Raw genomic sequence first — 16,732 nt, 5'->3', positions numbered from 1 at the left:
ATTATTCGCAAATGGAAGAAACGCAAAATCACTGTGAATCTCCTTCGGTCTGGGGCTCCATGCAAGGTCTCACCTCATGGAGTTTCAATGATCATGAGAACGGTGAGGAATCAACCCAGAACTACACAGGAGAATATTGTCAATGTTCTCCAGGCAGCTGGGACCATAGTCACCAAGAAAACAATTGGTAACACACTACGCCGTGAAGGACTGAAATCCTGCAGTGCCCGTAAGGTCCCCCTGCTCAAGAAAGCATATGTACAAGCCTGTCTGATGTTTGCCAATGAATATCTAAATGATTATTTTTTTTTTATGTTTTTATTAGTAATGGCGGCGATCAGCAATTTTTAGCGGGACTGCGACATTGCGGCGGACAGATCGGACCCCTAACTGACATTTTTGACACTTTTTGGGGACCAGTGACATTAATACAGTAATCAGTGCTAAATGTTCTGCACGGTTACTGTATAAATGACACTGGCAGGGAAGGGGTTTACTCTGGGGGTGATCAAAGGGGTTAATGTTTGCCTAAAAATGCCTACTAACTGTGTGGGGGAAGGGCTCTGTGACAGGCAAAGAGAGATCGGAGTTTCACCTTAGCTGAACTTCTGATCTCTCCCTGCCTGTCTGACGGAAGACTCGCCTGCTTTGTTTACATAAGCAGGTGGGTCTTCTGTCAGTTTATCTGACGATCGTGGGAGGCCAGCAGCATATGCCGCCACTCTGACCGTGGCCCGTCTCCTGCTGTGTCTAAACACAGCAGGAGCGCGGCCGAAACCTCGTGCACAAAATCACGTAGTACTATGTGATTTTGCGCAGCCGAGCCGCCCTGCTGCAATAATACTACAGTGGGCGGTTGGCAAGAGGTTAAAATGCAAATCAATTTATCATTTTTTGAAATGAATTTTTCTGGATATTTTTGTTGTTATTCTGTCTCACTGTTAAAATAAACCTACCATTAAAATTATAGATTGATCAATTCTTTGTCAGTGGACAAACGTACAAAATCAGCAGAGGATCAAATACTTTTTTTTCCCTCGCTGTACAAATATTTTTTGTATTAAACTTCCTTTCAATTGCTATTTCCTTTTGTATGCATAGTGGATGACAGCAGGTCGTGGTATTGTCCATGCTGAGATGCCTTCTACACAAGAGCCAGCACATGGCTTGCAACTGTGGGTCAATCTGAGAAGCTCAGAAAAGATGATTCCTCCTGAATACCAAGAACTGAAAAGTGCCGACATTCCCAAGCCATCTAAAGATGGAGTAACTGTTACTGTCATCTCTGGAGAGTCCATGGGAGTTAAGGTTGGTGTTTCACAAAGGGTAAAAATACTATAATCGATACTTACTGTATTGAGGTCAATTCAGCCTTGTGTATCTAGACGGTTGTTTGGCCAGCACATATAGCATTGTGTAGTCTTGTATGTAAAGTGTAAATGTAACACCCTGTATGAGGGCTATCTCACACTGGATAAGTGAGTGACATCGAAGTATGCGCCATCCCTTTTTTTTTTTTTTAAGTTGATCTCCAGAGACTGCTAAATACTTAGGTTGAAATGTGTATATGTCAAGCTGATCACCTGTCACTCTGCTTATGTATTACAGGTACTTAAATAGTACCATCAATTTACGCAGTGCTTTACACATTCACTCACTGGCTATGCTATAATGCCTCGTTTCCACTGAGCGGATCGGTTCGGGACACTATTTTGAGTGTTTTCATTATGAAAGTGGCCCATACAACCGAAGCAAACCGCACCATTCCTGGTCCTCCTTCAGATGTAGCGCCATAGGAAATGGTACGGTACGGTTAGGGCAGAGCTACTGGCATCACACGATACATTCCACTGATTGGCAGACAAGAAAACCTCAAAGGTATTTGGTGTAAACCCCACATGGCCCCTGGCGGTCCGACTTGCAGTGGAAACGCTCACCTGAAAAGGCTGGACCATTCTAACTCTTCCAAACTGTACCGACCCAAACTGTTCCGCTCAGTGGAAACGAGGCATTAGTTACACCTTGCTAGTACCGGGTTGGACCTTCTATTGCCTTCAGAACTGCCTTAATTCTTTGTAGTATAGGTTTCACAAGGTGTTTGAACCATTCCTCAGAGATCTCCCGTTCCACGACATCCCAAAGGTGCTCTATTGGATTGAGATCTGGTGACTGTGGAGGCCATTGGAGTACAGTGTCATTGTCATCTTCAAGAAACCAGTTTGAGATGATTTGAGCTCTGTGACATAATGCATTATCCTGTTGGAAGGAGCCATCAGAAGATGGGTACACTGTAGTCATAAAGGGATGGACATGGTCAGCAACAATACTCAGGTAGGCCTTGGCATTTAAACGATGCTCAATTGTTACTAAGAGGCCCAAAGTGTGCCAAGAAAAAATTTCCCACACCATTACACCACCAGCCTGAACCGTTGATGCAAGGCAGGATGGATCCATGCTTTCATGTTGAATTGTAGCCTCAGTTTCCTGTTCTTAGGTGACAGGAGTGACACCTGGTGCAGTCACATCTGTCGATGTGTTGTGTGTTCAGAGATTGTTTTCTGCATACCTTGGTTGTAAGGAATAGTTATTTGAGTTACAGGTTGCCTTTCTATCATCTTGAACCAGTCTTCTCATTCTTCTCTGACTTCTAACATCAACAAGGCATTTTCCTCCACACAACTGCCGCTCACTGGATCTTTTCGGACCATTCTCTGTAAACCCTAGAGATGGCTGTGTGTGAAAATCCCAGTAGATCAGCAGTTTTTGAAATACTCAGTCCAGCCCCTCTGGCATCAACAACCATGCCACCTACAAAGTCACCTAATTCTCCATTCTTCCCTATTCTAATGCTCGCTTTGAACTTCAGCAAGTCGTCTTCACCACGTCTAGATGCCTAAATGCATTGAGTTGCTGCCATGTGATTGGTTGATTTGCAATTTATGTTACCAAGCAATTGAACAGGTGTACCTAATAAAGTGGCCGGTGTGTGTATATTTTACATTCACATCCGTTCCTGCCCTCAAGAAGCTTACAATCAAAGGTCCCTAACTCCCATGCATACTCTGTTCACCCACTATTGTAATGGAAATAAAGTGACCTTTTACTTTTGAATGGGCATAGGAAAGGATCTCTTTAGATTTTGTTTTCATCATTTAAAACACTGTTCGGTCTTGGAAAATGAGAATCAGCATTGTTTGTTCTTGTCAAAGAACATGATTTCCTCAGCAGACCAGGTCATGAATAATTACACGCATGACCGGATAAGAATTTTGTGTACAGTTTTAGATTAAGAGCATAAAATAGGGAATCTATCTGCTACATCAAACTGTAGTAGAACAAAATAAATTTACCTCTTTAACTGTGATCACACACATACCTGGAGTATTGGGACGCTTGCCTTTACATGCACATGAACTTTAATGGCATCCCAGTCTTAGTCTGTAGGGTTCAATATGGAGTTTGCCCACCCTTTGCAGCTTTAACTGCTTCAACTCTTCTGGAAAGGCTGTCCACAAGGTTTAGGAGTGTGTCTATGGGAATGTTTGACCATTCTTCCAGAAGCGCATTTGTGAGGTCAGGCACTGGTGTTGAACGAGAAGGCCTGGCTCACAGTCTCCACTCTAATTCATCCCAAAGGTGTTCTATCGGGGTGAGGTCAGAAGTTTGCGCAGGCCAGTCAAGTTCATCCAACCCCAATTCGCTCATCTATGTCTTTATGGACCTTGCTTTGTGCATTGGAACGCAGTGATGTTGGAACAGAAAGGGGCCATCCCCAAACTGTTCTCACAAAGTTGGGAGCATGAAATTGTCCAAAATGTTTTGGTATGCTGACGCATTAAGAGTTCCCTTCACTGGAACTAAGGGGCCAAGTCCAACCCCTGAAAAACAACCCCACACCATAATTACACCAATTGATTTGGACCAGTGCACAAAGTAAGGTCCATAAAGACATGGATGAGCAAGTTTGGGGTGGAGGAACTTGACTGACCTGCAGAGAGTCCTGACCTCAACCCGATAAAACACTGTTGGGATGAATTAGAGCAAAGACTGCGAACCAGGGCTTCTTGCCCAACATCAGTGCCTGATCTCACAAATGTGTTTCTGGAAGAATGGTCAAGCATATCCATAGACACATTCCTAAACTTTGTGGACAGCCTTCCCAGAAGGGTCGAAGCTGTTATAGCTGCAAAGGGTGGGCTAAATCAATATTAAACCCTACGGACTAGGGCTAGGGTGCCATAAAAGTTCATGTGTGTGTAAAGGCAGGTGTCCCAATACTTTTGATAATATTGTGTATATTTATAAGCTTTCGGTAAAATATTTAGCTTAAAAGGGAAGGAGTTTGATGAAACTGTACCACTTTTTATGGGCTACAAAAGCACAGCCCCAGACTTCGCCCAGGAGGTAACCCTTTGATTGGTAACAGCAACATACTAAAATAGAAACAAAACTATGTAATTCAGTCGTGGATGACAATAATTCAATCCAGCCTCTTAATGTTGCCTAATATGTATCTTAAATACTTTTCACTTACTTCCCAAAAATACAAACAAAAACAAAAAAAACACTAAAAAACATGAATTATTTGTTTTTCCCCAAAGCATATAAGGTCACCATTCGTGCCAAGGGTCCCCATGTCTGGCGAGTCCTACACTAACACTTTGAAACAAAAAAACTGACACCGTCAGCCTAGATGGGAAAACTGAAAAATAGGGCAAAAATAAATCTTGCAAAATAGAGTCTTCAAATTGTATATTCCTAAGCCCAGTGGTAACCAGTTCTCTGAAAGGACACCACATATTCACTTTAAAAATATTATAACTAACATTATAGCCTAAGAGCAAGTGCCCCAAGATGTCCACAAGTATCTATATTATACACTAAATTGTGTTTTCTACTCTACTACGATTTCCCTATAATTCTGGGTGCACAGTGATTTCTGGATAAAACCTGCCATGTCTTTAACCATAATACTGGAAGATCAGATCAGAATCCACATACATTGGCCTTGCTCTTAAGAAGTTTCTTCGTATATTACCTTCAATATAGAACTAGCCAGTAGCACAACATAGATGTGTTTCACAATAGAAAGTGTTTAGTCATAACTTAAGTTGAATTTGACTAAAGCTGGCCATTCAGGAGTCAGTGGGTTGAACCAAGCAAACTGACCTGATTCCCTCATCTACACATTTGATGTAGATCAGGCATGTCCAACCTGCGGCCCGAGGGCCGCATGCGGCCCAGAACCACAGGCAATGCGGCCCACTGCCCCCTGACAATTATTATTTTTTTGCTGGGGAGGAAGGAAGTCGAGTCGGGGGCACGGCCACAGTGGCTTCCAACTAACTGTAGGAAGAGGCTGCCTCGGAGCCTCTCAATGATAAACAGCACATTGGTGACGTCTATCATAGGAGCCGGTCCAGGAGGCAGGACTTCGTATGACAGCGGTCACCGGGTAAGCGGGAGATCCCTGCTCTGTGTAATCCAGCGGCTCTCCTCTCTCTTCATTGCAGACTGCATTGGATGGGCACGCACTGGTGAGGCTACATTGGATGGGCACTGTTTAGGCTGCATTGGATGGGAATGCACTTGTGAGGCTCCATTGGATGGTCACTGATCAGGCTGCATTGGATGGGCATGCACTTGTGAGGCTGCATTGGATGGGCACTGGCTGGGCACGTACTGGTGAAGCTGCATTGGATGGGCATGCGGGAAGGGCGCGGCGGTGTTTTATTACTTATATACCTTAACTGTAGTATACATTTTATATGCGGCCTGAGAAATTTTCTCTACACTCAATGTGGCCCAGAGAAGCCAAAAGGTTGGACACCCATGATGTAGATGCAGGAATTTTCCCTGCTGTGTCATTGTATTCTGACAGCGGGGAGGCTTCCCTACCATCAGAATACATAGGTCAACCCTGCAGCCTATTGCCTGCCACATTGTTCGAGCAAGAAAATACCAGTAGTTCAGTTAAACAGAAGTCGAATGGTAGATTGACTTCTGTTCAACCACAGTGGTCAAACATGGATCAAAATGTATTATATTTTGAGTAGGTTCTGCTAGTCTAATGCTCCCTCATGGCCTACTCTAATGCTCCCTATATTTTTGCTGGAAGTAGTTACGTTTTTTTTTTTCTTTTTTCTGTTGTCTTTGAATAGCATGTGCTAATGCTCCTAGTCTAGGTTCTGATACTTTTGAGATACTTTTCGCCTATTTTACATGAATATTTATTTTCCTTGTGGCTATTGTTTGTACTGCTGTTATGTATTGCCTACATTTATGTGGAAACAGATTGTAAGTGCTCTGTTTGCCTTGTTTCTACCCTTTGAGTACACGATAATAAAACAGAATGAACATATATTTTGAGTAAGGTTTCATTTCGAATATCCAATCTTGTGAAAAGCAGATTCTTGTTTATTTATTTTATTGTAAACACAGCTGCAATTTAGGCTCCTTTCACACGGCCGCTCCGTGTGAAAGGTCCGCTGCGGGACTTTTTTTTTCCACGGAGCGGATGACATTTGTGTCATCTGCTCCGTGTGCCCGCATATCATCCCATCCGTTTGCGGATGATATGCGGACATAATGTAAGTATATGGCACTGCGGATGTCAGCGGATGACACCGCTGACATCCGATTTTCCTTCCTTTCCGTTTTTTACACGGAAGGAAAAATGGGGTTCTGTACCATTCGTAAAAACGGAACAGAACTGACAGGAGGGAAATCGGGTGTCAGCGGATGGTATTCCACTGACATCCGCAGTGCCATTCACTTACATTATGTCCGCAAATCATCCGCAAACGGATTGGATGATTTGCGGACACACGGAGCAGCTGTGTGAAAGGACCCTTATTCAGTAAAAATTTAGTAAAAATTCTCCACTCTTTTAGTAAATCAACCCCCATGTGTCAGGGATCACAGTCTCAATGTGTTAACGCACATTTTATTAGATTACTGCCCATAGTTGCTTACCTACACTGTCCATGAATAGTGGAGGGACTAGAAATGTTTCTATAAATGTCAAATGGTCATCTTAAAAAGCTGTAACTGTCCACATTCATTTTGTGTTTATGTATGTACTCCAAAGACATGCTGGTAGGTTAATTGGATCCTGTTTAAAAATTGGCCCTACTATGTATGTATGAATGTGAGTTAAGGACCTTAGATTGTAAGCTCCTTGAGGGCAGGGACTGATGTGAATGTGTAATGTATATATAAAGCGCTGCTTAAATTGACAGCGCTATATAAGTACCTGAAATAATAATAATATGAATCATCATTAAATAAATATGGCCCGCTATGCCTAACAGTGCTTTCATTTTTTTAGTTCTACTGCAGTTACATCAAACTAACAGTAGGTGTCCTTCGCAGTACTTTGGTGCCTCCAAACTGATAGAAAAGCTGTAATCTAGGACAGTGTTCGTCAATAGTCAAGGCGCCCTTTAAAATTCTTCACAATCTTGAGGCACCCCATTTTAAAATGTAAAAAAACGAAACAAATAGTTCTACATAATGCAGCAACATCCAATTACACCGGACACTCAACATTAGAGGTAATTTATTCTTCCAAAGCAAATACACCTTTGCACACTGGTACTGATTAGTATTCCAATGTTTCTCTTCTTCTTCAGTTTCTCTCCCTCATTCAGCTTTTGTGACCTCAGTGCTGATGGCGAAGTGAAGGGGAGGGGCAAACGAGGATTCTGTATAGGCGCCCGATGTCCTTCTTGTCAACCAATGATATCATTGATTTTTATGATGCTGGTGGCTAGACGGTTGTAACGGTGAAAAATAAAAACCTGTGGCTTTGTCTAAACTCAACGGCAGGCTTGATCCACCAACCAGCTTGTAGGCTTTCAAAGTTGCCCTCTCGTTGATAATGCTGGCTGGTTGGTTGTTATGCTAGTCCAATAGCTTCAGTCTCTTACTCAGAACAAGTAGCTCAGGAGTTCTAGCTCTACTGGTTGAAACCGTGTTCAGGCAACTTGCATTTTTCAGAAGGAGGTCAGGTATGGCACTCTACATATTTTCTGCCTTTAGGCAGGAGCAAGCAGGTATCCTCTTGTCCTCTGGTTCTTCTGTCTCTTAGATACCATAACTGGCACTGAAAATTTTAACTCTACCTACTTGTTGAAGACATTACAGGAAGTTTCACTCTGACTGTTGGGTTTTGCTTCTATTTTACATTAAGAAAATGGCAGCTAAAGGAGGCACAAATGGCAGTTAACTTTGAGGCAGAATTGGGAGCTACAAAAAAGCTCATTGCTGTACCCCTGGGAGATTTGCCATCTAACATTGAGTGGGGTACTCTCTTAATGCATTTTGTTATGGAAATATTGTGAAAACCTATTGTGCCATAACCTAGTCTTGCTCTCCCACAAGGAGCTAAAAATGCATAAAATGTCCATGTGTTTCCAAAAACATGACTTATTAGAACATTTGCTTTATGTCAGATGATAACCTAACACAGAGGAAAACATGAATTTCACAAGAAAGCGTTCTTTCTTTTATAGCGCAGCTTCCTTCCATCTGCCTCCTCCCCACATGACTTTCACTTTTTGTTAGACCAAAAGGAATCCAGACAGCAAGTATGTAAATTGATAACATGTATAGGCTGATGCCAGTTGTCTCTTCTACTTTAGCTTCCACTTAATCCCATTGAAACGGTCAATGAATGTTTATTTGAAGTGAGTTACTTCAGCATGGAAAGGCGATAAATCGCAGCATGGCTTCTAGAACATTGGCTGTAAAAGAAAAAAAAAATATGTTTAACATTTATAGCTGTTATTCTGCATTTACCATTGCCAGCCTATGAAAAATGTAAAAAGACATTCTGGTGCAGTTGTGACTTTGTAGGGGGGATCCTACATCCAAGACCCCGGATAGACTGCTGTGGCGTATTTTAGCTTTTCCAGTAGAATTTTGAAGTGTCTCCATGTTTGCTTCAGGCCTTTAATGACATTTCTGTTCTAAAAAGATATTTTGTTATTAAAAGCTTCAGGATTGAAGGAGATCAGAATATAATGATGTCTTTGCCCCATGTCCTTGTCCATTAACATCATTTGTGAGTTCTGGGGCTTCTGATGGTAAGGATGCTCATGTTATGTTAGTGTAGAGAGCTCATTTAAAAAGATGAGCTTCCTCATGCATCTTTTGGCCCATTATTTCAGTGTACTGCATGTTTGTCAGGGTCCTTCAATTCATGGGTTTATCCATAGCGGTAGCAACCATGCAACTGCCATGGGCCCAAAGGCATTTGGGGGGCCCAGAGGTGTCTGTCCTTCTAGTGATTTATGCAGGTAGCAATTGCATTTGGCTCAAATGTGTGTGTGTGTGTGTGTGTGTGTGTGTGTATAGTAGTTTGGGAGCATCTACACCATGGGTGTGCAACCTTTTGGCTTCTCTAGGCCACACTGAGTGTAGAGAAATGTTCTCGGGCCGCATATAAAATATATACTATAGTTAAGGTACATAAGTAATAAGTAATAAAATGCCTCCGCGCCCTTCCCGCGCCGCCACACCCCACGCACTAATTTAACACAACTAGAGGATGATCAAATGAAATGGAATCAGTATACAGAGGTTTACTTCTTCTGAGAGATATTAAAGGAACACTCTAACCACCATGACCACTTCAGTGATTTGAAGAAGTGGTCATGGTAGTAGGAGTCAGAAACACTGCACATGCTCGCCTCCTCCTGTCTGAGGAATCGGATATTTCGGGGGGTCGCTGAGTATCCAGAGAGTGCTGAGTGAGCTGAGGGGATCCGGTGTGCCGAGAGCCTGCGGAGAGCGAGAGGGGTCCAGTCCCAGGAAAGCCTACACAGGTCGTGAGTACTAGGGATTGCCCCTGGGGGTCTGCCTAGAGTCAGAAAGGGACCACTCCGGAAGAGGTTCTGGGATCCAGAGTCAGCTAGTTATAAAGGGGGTACCTAGGTTGAGGACTCTGAAGTAACAAAGGGGGTACATAGTCGGTGGACCACGAAGAGTTAAAGTCAAAGGGGGCACCTGCAGCTGGGCCCTGAATTGTATAGAGTGTGTCTGTTGCAAGTACAGCTATACAGAGTTCTACTTCATACTACCTCAAGCTGGCCAAAGCGGAGGAGAGTATTCAGTGACTTCTACAGCACAACAGAAAAAACAAAACACAGAGCGCTACGAAGACCTCCAGCATATGAAGGGTGGATGAACAGAACTAATAAGCAGCTGAATCCAGGGAGGGGGGGGGGGGGGGGAGGGGAGGGAAGGGAAAAAAAAAAAAAAAAAAACACAGGCAATAAAAAAGGTTGTAGTTGCAAATAGACATAGGCATAAAATGGTACAATACAATAGGGGACAATGGGATAGCATAAATAGGTTGATGATCCTAAAGGGGATAAAGTCCGTGGGCACTGAGCTGCTCTTCCACAGATGAGGAGGAAGAATCTGTATAGACAAAAAGAAGAGGGGAGAAGCGCTCTAAGTGCAGACAATTTATTGCAGATAACAAGGCAGGTGATATACACTCACTAGACATGAAGACTGAAAAGCTGTATGTGTCAAAGCAATCCTGCAGCCATCCTCTGGAGGGTGTCCTCTGGTCACAGGAAGCCGTATGCAGTACTGTCACTGGCGGTGGGAGGGAAGAAAGCCGGCTGTCTCCCCTTCCTCCTTTTATTGTTTCATTTGCTTATATGTTTCTCCATACCACAGCCTGTATAGGTATTATGCATTAGCTCTTATAATATACCTTTTAAAGATGCTTTTTATCAACTTTTTTATTTTTATAATTGTATCATTTTAAACCTGGAACGTTTTTACATGTTCTTCATAAGCCTTGATGAACCCAGGCTTACCCCTATTTTACATTTATTATATGTTTTGTATTGCCTAATTGTTTGCTATCACTGTGATAAGCGGTTGTCTAGCCCACATACATGTGTATTTAAGGGCAGCCGACCGATCACACTCCACTTCTAAGTTGTTTTTAATCTCTCCCATTGCTACAAAAATGTTTGATTGGTTAGGTTATTGCTCAGTGCTGTGGGCGGTTGCCATCCCCTTACTTCAGCTGTGCCTAATTATCCTCTTGTTCAGCACTACATAAAGCCCCACAGAGACTACGGCACTCTAGCACCTGATGAAAGAGCGCGCCGGGTGCAGAGGACCCCGCGCATGCTCAGAAACGCGTCGTGCATGCCGTAACACATCGGACAGATCCCACCATCCCTGTGGGTGAGAGTGCCTCCATCCATCACTCGCAACACGGAACCGCAGATCCGAGCCGCTTGACCGCTCACCGCTGATGTTGTGGGAGACAGCCGGCTTTCTTCCCTCCCACCGCCAGTGACAGTACTGCATACGGCTTCCTGTGACCAGAGGACACCCTCCAGAGGATGGCTGCAGGATTGCTTTGACACATACAGCTTTTCAGTCTTCATGTCTAGTGAGTGTATATCACCTGCCTTGTTATCTGCAATAAATTGTCTGCACTTAGAGCGCTTCTCCCCTCTTCTTTTTGTCTACAGCACAACAGTATCAGGAGTTCTACAGTTCTCAGTCCTGAATCTTCTGGATTAAACGTTGAGGATTCAGCACTTCTGTTTTCTACAAAGTGTTCTCAGCGTTAGTGAGAGCCAGCTGGCATCAAGGAAGCGCCAACGGGCATTTTCAGGAGTAAAGTCCCACATGTAATTAGTTCAAGCCTCAAGGAGTTTCCCACTGATTCCCTTCTCCCGTCCCCTTTAAATCAAATAAAAACCACAAACAAAGATGCCAGAGTTGTCGCTGCTTTAGTTGTCACAGCCAGGGTCACAGCTCACATGGGCTGGAGAGAGTACCGGTACTAATGGCAGACCCACATCAGGCCACAGGCCTGGAAACCTTGCTACATTTGCTATACATGTATTCATCTGCATGCACATATCACCTTGCAGTGCAAGTCTGCCAAAGTGCCCAATTCTGCTCTTGTTCAATACTTTTGGTAAATCAAACCCAATGTCTAGTTTGTCCTTTCCTGAACTTCCCTTTTGGGTTGTTGATTACTGTGTAACGAAATATCTGAAACCATTCACTTTATAAATGGAGGGATGCACCTAACTGTGAAGACACTTAAAGTATTTAAAGGGAAGATTTCAGATTTTGCCATGGAAGATTTGTAGCACATATACCTATATACATATTGAAGTTTCACAATGACTTGCAAAGATTTTGTTAAGACTTTAAAATCTGTAGTTTAAATGGGTAAATTTATGGTAATTATTTTTTGTTTTCTTTCAGTCAAAAGTTTACACACGAACACCCACCCTGTACCTGGATTTTAAAATAGAAAAAGGAGGAAAGCATATTCAGATGGTGCCTAAAGGTAAACAAGCGTGCATTTAAAAAAAAAAAACTGTAAACTGCAATTTTTTTTCATCATTTTGGCTTTTTTCTCATTTGACTTTTTTTATTCAGCAGCCAGAAGTGTTCTGTAATTGAAAGAGTAGCTTCTAAATAGTATACTGGTGACTTAATGGTCCATAATAGATCAAAGAAGGAGACCAAGCTCATCATGTGTAGGATAAGACCTAGCTAACAATGTGTATGAGCTTTAAAAGCTCCCTGAAGCCTAATTTTGGGCCCTGGAATATCCCCCCCCCCCTTGTGGCTTCCACTGGCTATATTTAAATTTTTTTTATATTTCACCTTAAGAACATTGTACACTTTTAAGTGATTATGTTGTTTTACCGAGATATTCATGTTGTTTTAATCCCAGTGGTGTTTGTTTGCCTTATCTTGTAATGTTGTGACTGCAGTTTGTAGTGTCATGGCTGACTGATCCCCCTATGTCCATGTATTGCTTCAGCCAACTTGTCCCTACGCACCAAAAAGACAAGGAAATGTCCTGCCTCGTGATACACAGTGTCCGATGCATGCCTTGTCACACTCTCTGTGTTGCATCACAAATGTAGGAGTGCTAATATAATGAAACACATCATCTTCAAAAAGAAAAAAAAAAAGCGAGGTGTTACATATAAGTTACATAGTCAGGTTGAAAAAAGACACAAGTTCATCTGGCTCAACCAATAAAAAACAAAAAACAAAAAAAAAAACAGTAATGAAAACCCAACCATGCAATCCCATATACACAATCCTATACCCGCAGTTGATCCAGAGAAAGGCGAAAAAACCCCAGCAAAGCATGATCCAATTTGCTACAGCAGGGGAACAAAAATTCCTTTCTGATTCCCCAAGAGGCAATCAGATATTCCTTGGCTCAACTTTACCTATAAATATTAGTACCCAGTTATATTATGTGCACCTAGGAAAGAATCCAGGCCTTTTTAAAGCAATCTACTGAGCCGACCAGAACCACCTCCGGAGGGAGTCTATTCCACATCTTCACAGCTCTTACGGTGAAGAAACCTTTCCGTGTGTGTGTTTGAATGCTCTGCCTGCTTGTGTCTATCAGATCAAATTACTGTGTAGCTGTAACCTGCAGAAAACTAGACTGAGAAACCCAGGGATTTTGGGAAATGTAGTTTCTTCAAAGGATGTGTCAGTTCTCACACTATGGACAAAGGTCATGCTTTAACCTGTGTAGTGGCATGCAGCATGCCTCATGTTTAAACAGAAATAGAAAATTCTGATATAGGAATGTGAAGATTTACTCTACAATATGCTATATATACAAGGCAACAAATTACACCAAGAAATTACATGATAAATGCACATCGTACACAGGGGAAAAACACAAGGTGCAGGTAGGAATGTTTGCCATGTCTTTTAGCCTCTTCAGGCTTGTTACTTGACAATGCAGGATTCTCTTCACCTTCACCTCTTCTCCAGGCTGGGTGGTTCATACTTATGCAGGAAGTGGTGCTGATATGACGTCAGTGCCGATGTTCTACCGAAAACTCCAACTCGCCAAAATCTCCAACTGCATCACTTCTGGTGACACTACAGCAGGAATCATTGGAGATTTTGACGAGTTGCTGTTTTCACAGACCACCGGCAGCCTATACAATACGGTACACGAGCAGTTGCCTCTTTTCACAGAACATCGGGTAAGGAGGCGGCCATGTTCTTGCTTAGTATCGGCCGTTACTAACAATGTCCAGTCATTATAGTGTGTACCGGAGTGTACAGGCTACTGGTGGTCTGTGAAAACAGCAACTCATCGAAATCTCCAATTATTCCTGCTGTAGACTCACCGGAAGCGATGTGGTTGGAGATTTGACGAGTTGGAGTTTTTGGCAGAACACCAGTTTCTGCATCAGTACAGTGCAAATAAAGGACACCTTGGTGATGCTTTCTCATGGGGAGGGGCTATAATGCTCTAATGCTTTACAGTAGAGTCCCCAGGCTTTTGGACTGAGTGATGCTGGCTATCATTCATCCCAGACTACTGAGATATATTTTTTGGCGAAAAAGAGGTACACCTCGGGATATTTAAAAAAAATAAATAAAGTTAGCTCAGTGTTCAGTTTTAAAATTTTAAGCATAATCTGACCATATCACGATGTCTGCATGCACAGTTTTTTTCCAAAACAAAAAAAAAGTGCTCTAGTCGTAAAAGTTGTTCTGTATAGGGCACTAGTGAGTGTAAGCTGTGTAAGAAGAGCCACTCATGGGCAGGCCTGGTGCTTGTGAAAGCAGTATCAATCACGTAAGATTTCTCAGCAACCTGGATTCTGTTTTTTTTTTTTTTTTCTCAGAAACTCTTGTTCAGGGTTGTAGCAAGCTTCCGCATAGATATCTGATCATCATCCAATCGATAGAAAAGAATTCGAAGAAAATAAATTCTTGATCAGATGACTGCTATCTAGGGGAGAATTTTCTAAGACTAGAGTACTCAATATGGTACAGTTCTGCATGGTAGCCAATCAGCTTCTAACTTCAGCTTCTTCATATAAGCTTTGACAATAAAACCTGGAAGCTGATTGGTTTCTATGCAGAGCTGCACCAGATTTTGCACTCCCAGTTTTAGTAAAAAACCCCCCTGGTGTCTACGGGCTTCTTAAGAGTGAGGCTCCCTAAACGTGGTTTTTTTTTTTTAGTAAAAGAAGTACCTACATTTTAATTGGTTTCAGTCTCTTACAGTCAGCCCCATTCAGCAGAGCTCAGACTAGGGTAGGGATGCATCAGTTAGTTGTGCTACAGTGAAATAAGCAAGCGGATAGGAAGAGGGAGCTGAATTAGTGCCTATCAAGCAGAACAAATGCACCTGTCAATGAAGACCGAATGATCTCAGTGCTTTTTCTGCCACTGTGTAGCCACAGTGTGGAGATGTGAAAGAGACCTGTAAGTGTAACTTTACTACACCAGAGATCTGGCAGAAATTGGGTCTCTTCCCCTGCCAAATGGGGGCTGTGTGGTGTGGCAGAATTGTCTAAACCTAAGAACTGAATGGACAGAAACACAAATATAACAACAGAGTGGGACTAGGTAAACCTATGGATGGAACAAAACACATATTGAAAGTGAAAATTCTATTTACACCAGTAACCAGGCTAATTTAACATATATGAACATATTCAGTAATGCAGCATAAAAGAAATGTGGATATGCTAAGCACCTTTAACCCACGACAACCATGTAAACAAAACATCTATTAAAGCGAAACTCTGACGCCATTGGTGAGATTTCCTCTAACTCCCCATGTGATGACCAAGGCAGGAAGTTAGGGGAAATTCTTCCAAACAAAGCACAATAAATATCTGACCAAGCAAGCCTATGCCACTCTATGCAAATCTAAAAGCATCAGAGAGTGAGACTATCCTGGCAGTCATTATCTCCAAAATCCTAAAAATAAATAAATCAAAAGTTGCAAGCTATACCTTGCTAAAGTGATTCTACTGCACTTTCCAAATAAACATGTACAGTGCCTTGCGAAAGTATTCGCCCCCCTTGAACTTTGCGACCTTTTGCCACATTTCAGGCTTCAAACATAAAGATATAAAACTGTATTTTTTTGTGAAGAATCAACAACAAGTGGGACACAATCATGAAGTGGAACGAAATATATTGGATATTTCAAACTTTTTTAACAAATAAAAAACTAAAAAATTGGGCGTGCTAAATTATTCAGCCCCCTTAAGTTAATACTTTGTAGCGCCACCTTTTGCCGCGATTACAGCTGTAAGTCACTTGGGGTATGTCTCTATCAGTTTTGCACATCGAGAGACTGACATTTTTGCTCATTCCTCCTTGCAAAACAGCTTGAGCTCAGTGAGGTTGGATGGAGAGCGTTTGTGAACAGCAATTTTCAGTTCTTTCCACAGATTCTCGATTGGATTCAGGTCTGGACTTTGACTTGGCCATTCTAACACCTGGATATGTTGATTTGTGAACCATTCCATTGTAGATTTTGCTTTATGTTTTGGATCATTGTCTTGTTGGAAGACAAATCTCCGTCCCAGTCTCAGGTCTTTTGCAGACTCCATCAGGTTTTCTTCCAGAATGGTCCTGTATTTGACTCCATCCATCTTCCCATCAATTTTAACCATCTTCCCTGTCCCTGCTGAAGAAAAGCAGGCCCAAACTATGATGCTGCCACAACCATGTTTGACAATGGGGATGGTGTGTTCAGGGTGATGAGCTGTGTTGCTTTTACGCCAAACATAACGTTTTGCATTGTTGCCAAAAAGTTTGATTTTGGTTTCATCTGACCAGAGCACCTTCTTCCACATGTTTGGTGTGTCTCCCAGGTGGCTTGTGGCAAACTTTAAACAACACTTTATATGGATATTTTTAAGAAATGGCTTTC

At 42.3% G+C, this 16,732-nt stretch overlaps 1 protein-coding gene across 1 annotated transcript in view; it reads left to right on the top strand.

Moving 5' to 3' along the window:
- The window catches only part of PIR (pirin), an 84,425-nt gene that overhangs the window by 39,847 nt on the left and 27,846 nt on the right, over positions 1-16,732 (top strand). Inside the window, exons 4-5 of the mRNA XM_082248484.1 lie at positions 1,102-1,308; positions 12,262-12,346. Coding sequence (XP_082104610.1) covers positions 1,102-1,308; positions 12,262-12,346 — 292 coding nt within the window. The remainder of the gene's footprint in view (positions 1-1,101; positions 1,309-12,261; positions 12,347-16,732) is intronic.

This window comes from Pelophylax lessonae (genome assembly GCF_965119305.1).
Source record: "Pelophylax lessonae genome assembly, chromosome: 2".
Lineage (NCBI taxonomy): Eukaryota > Metazoa > Chordata > Amphibia > Anura > Ranidae > Pelophylax > Pelophylax lessonae.
This window is presented reverse-complemented; position numbering and strand designations above follow the sequence as displayed.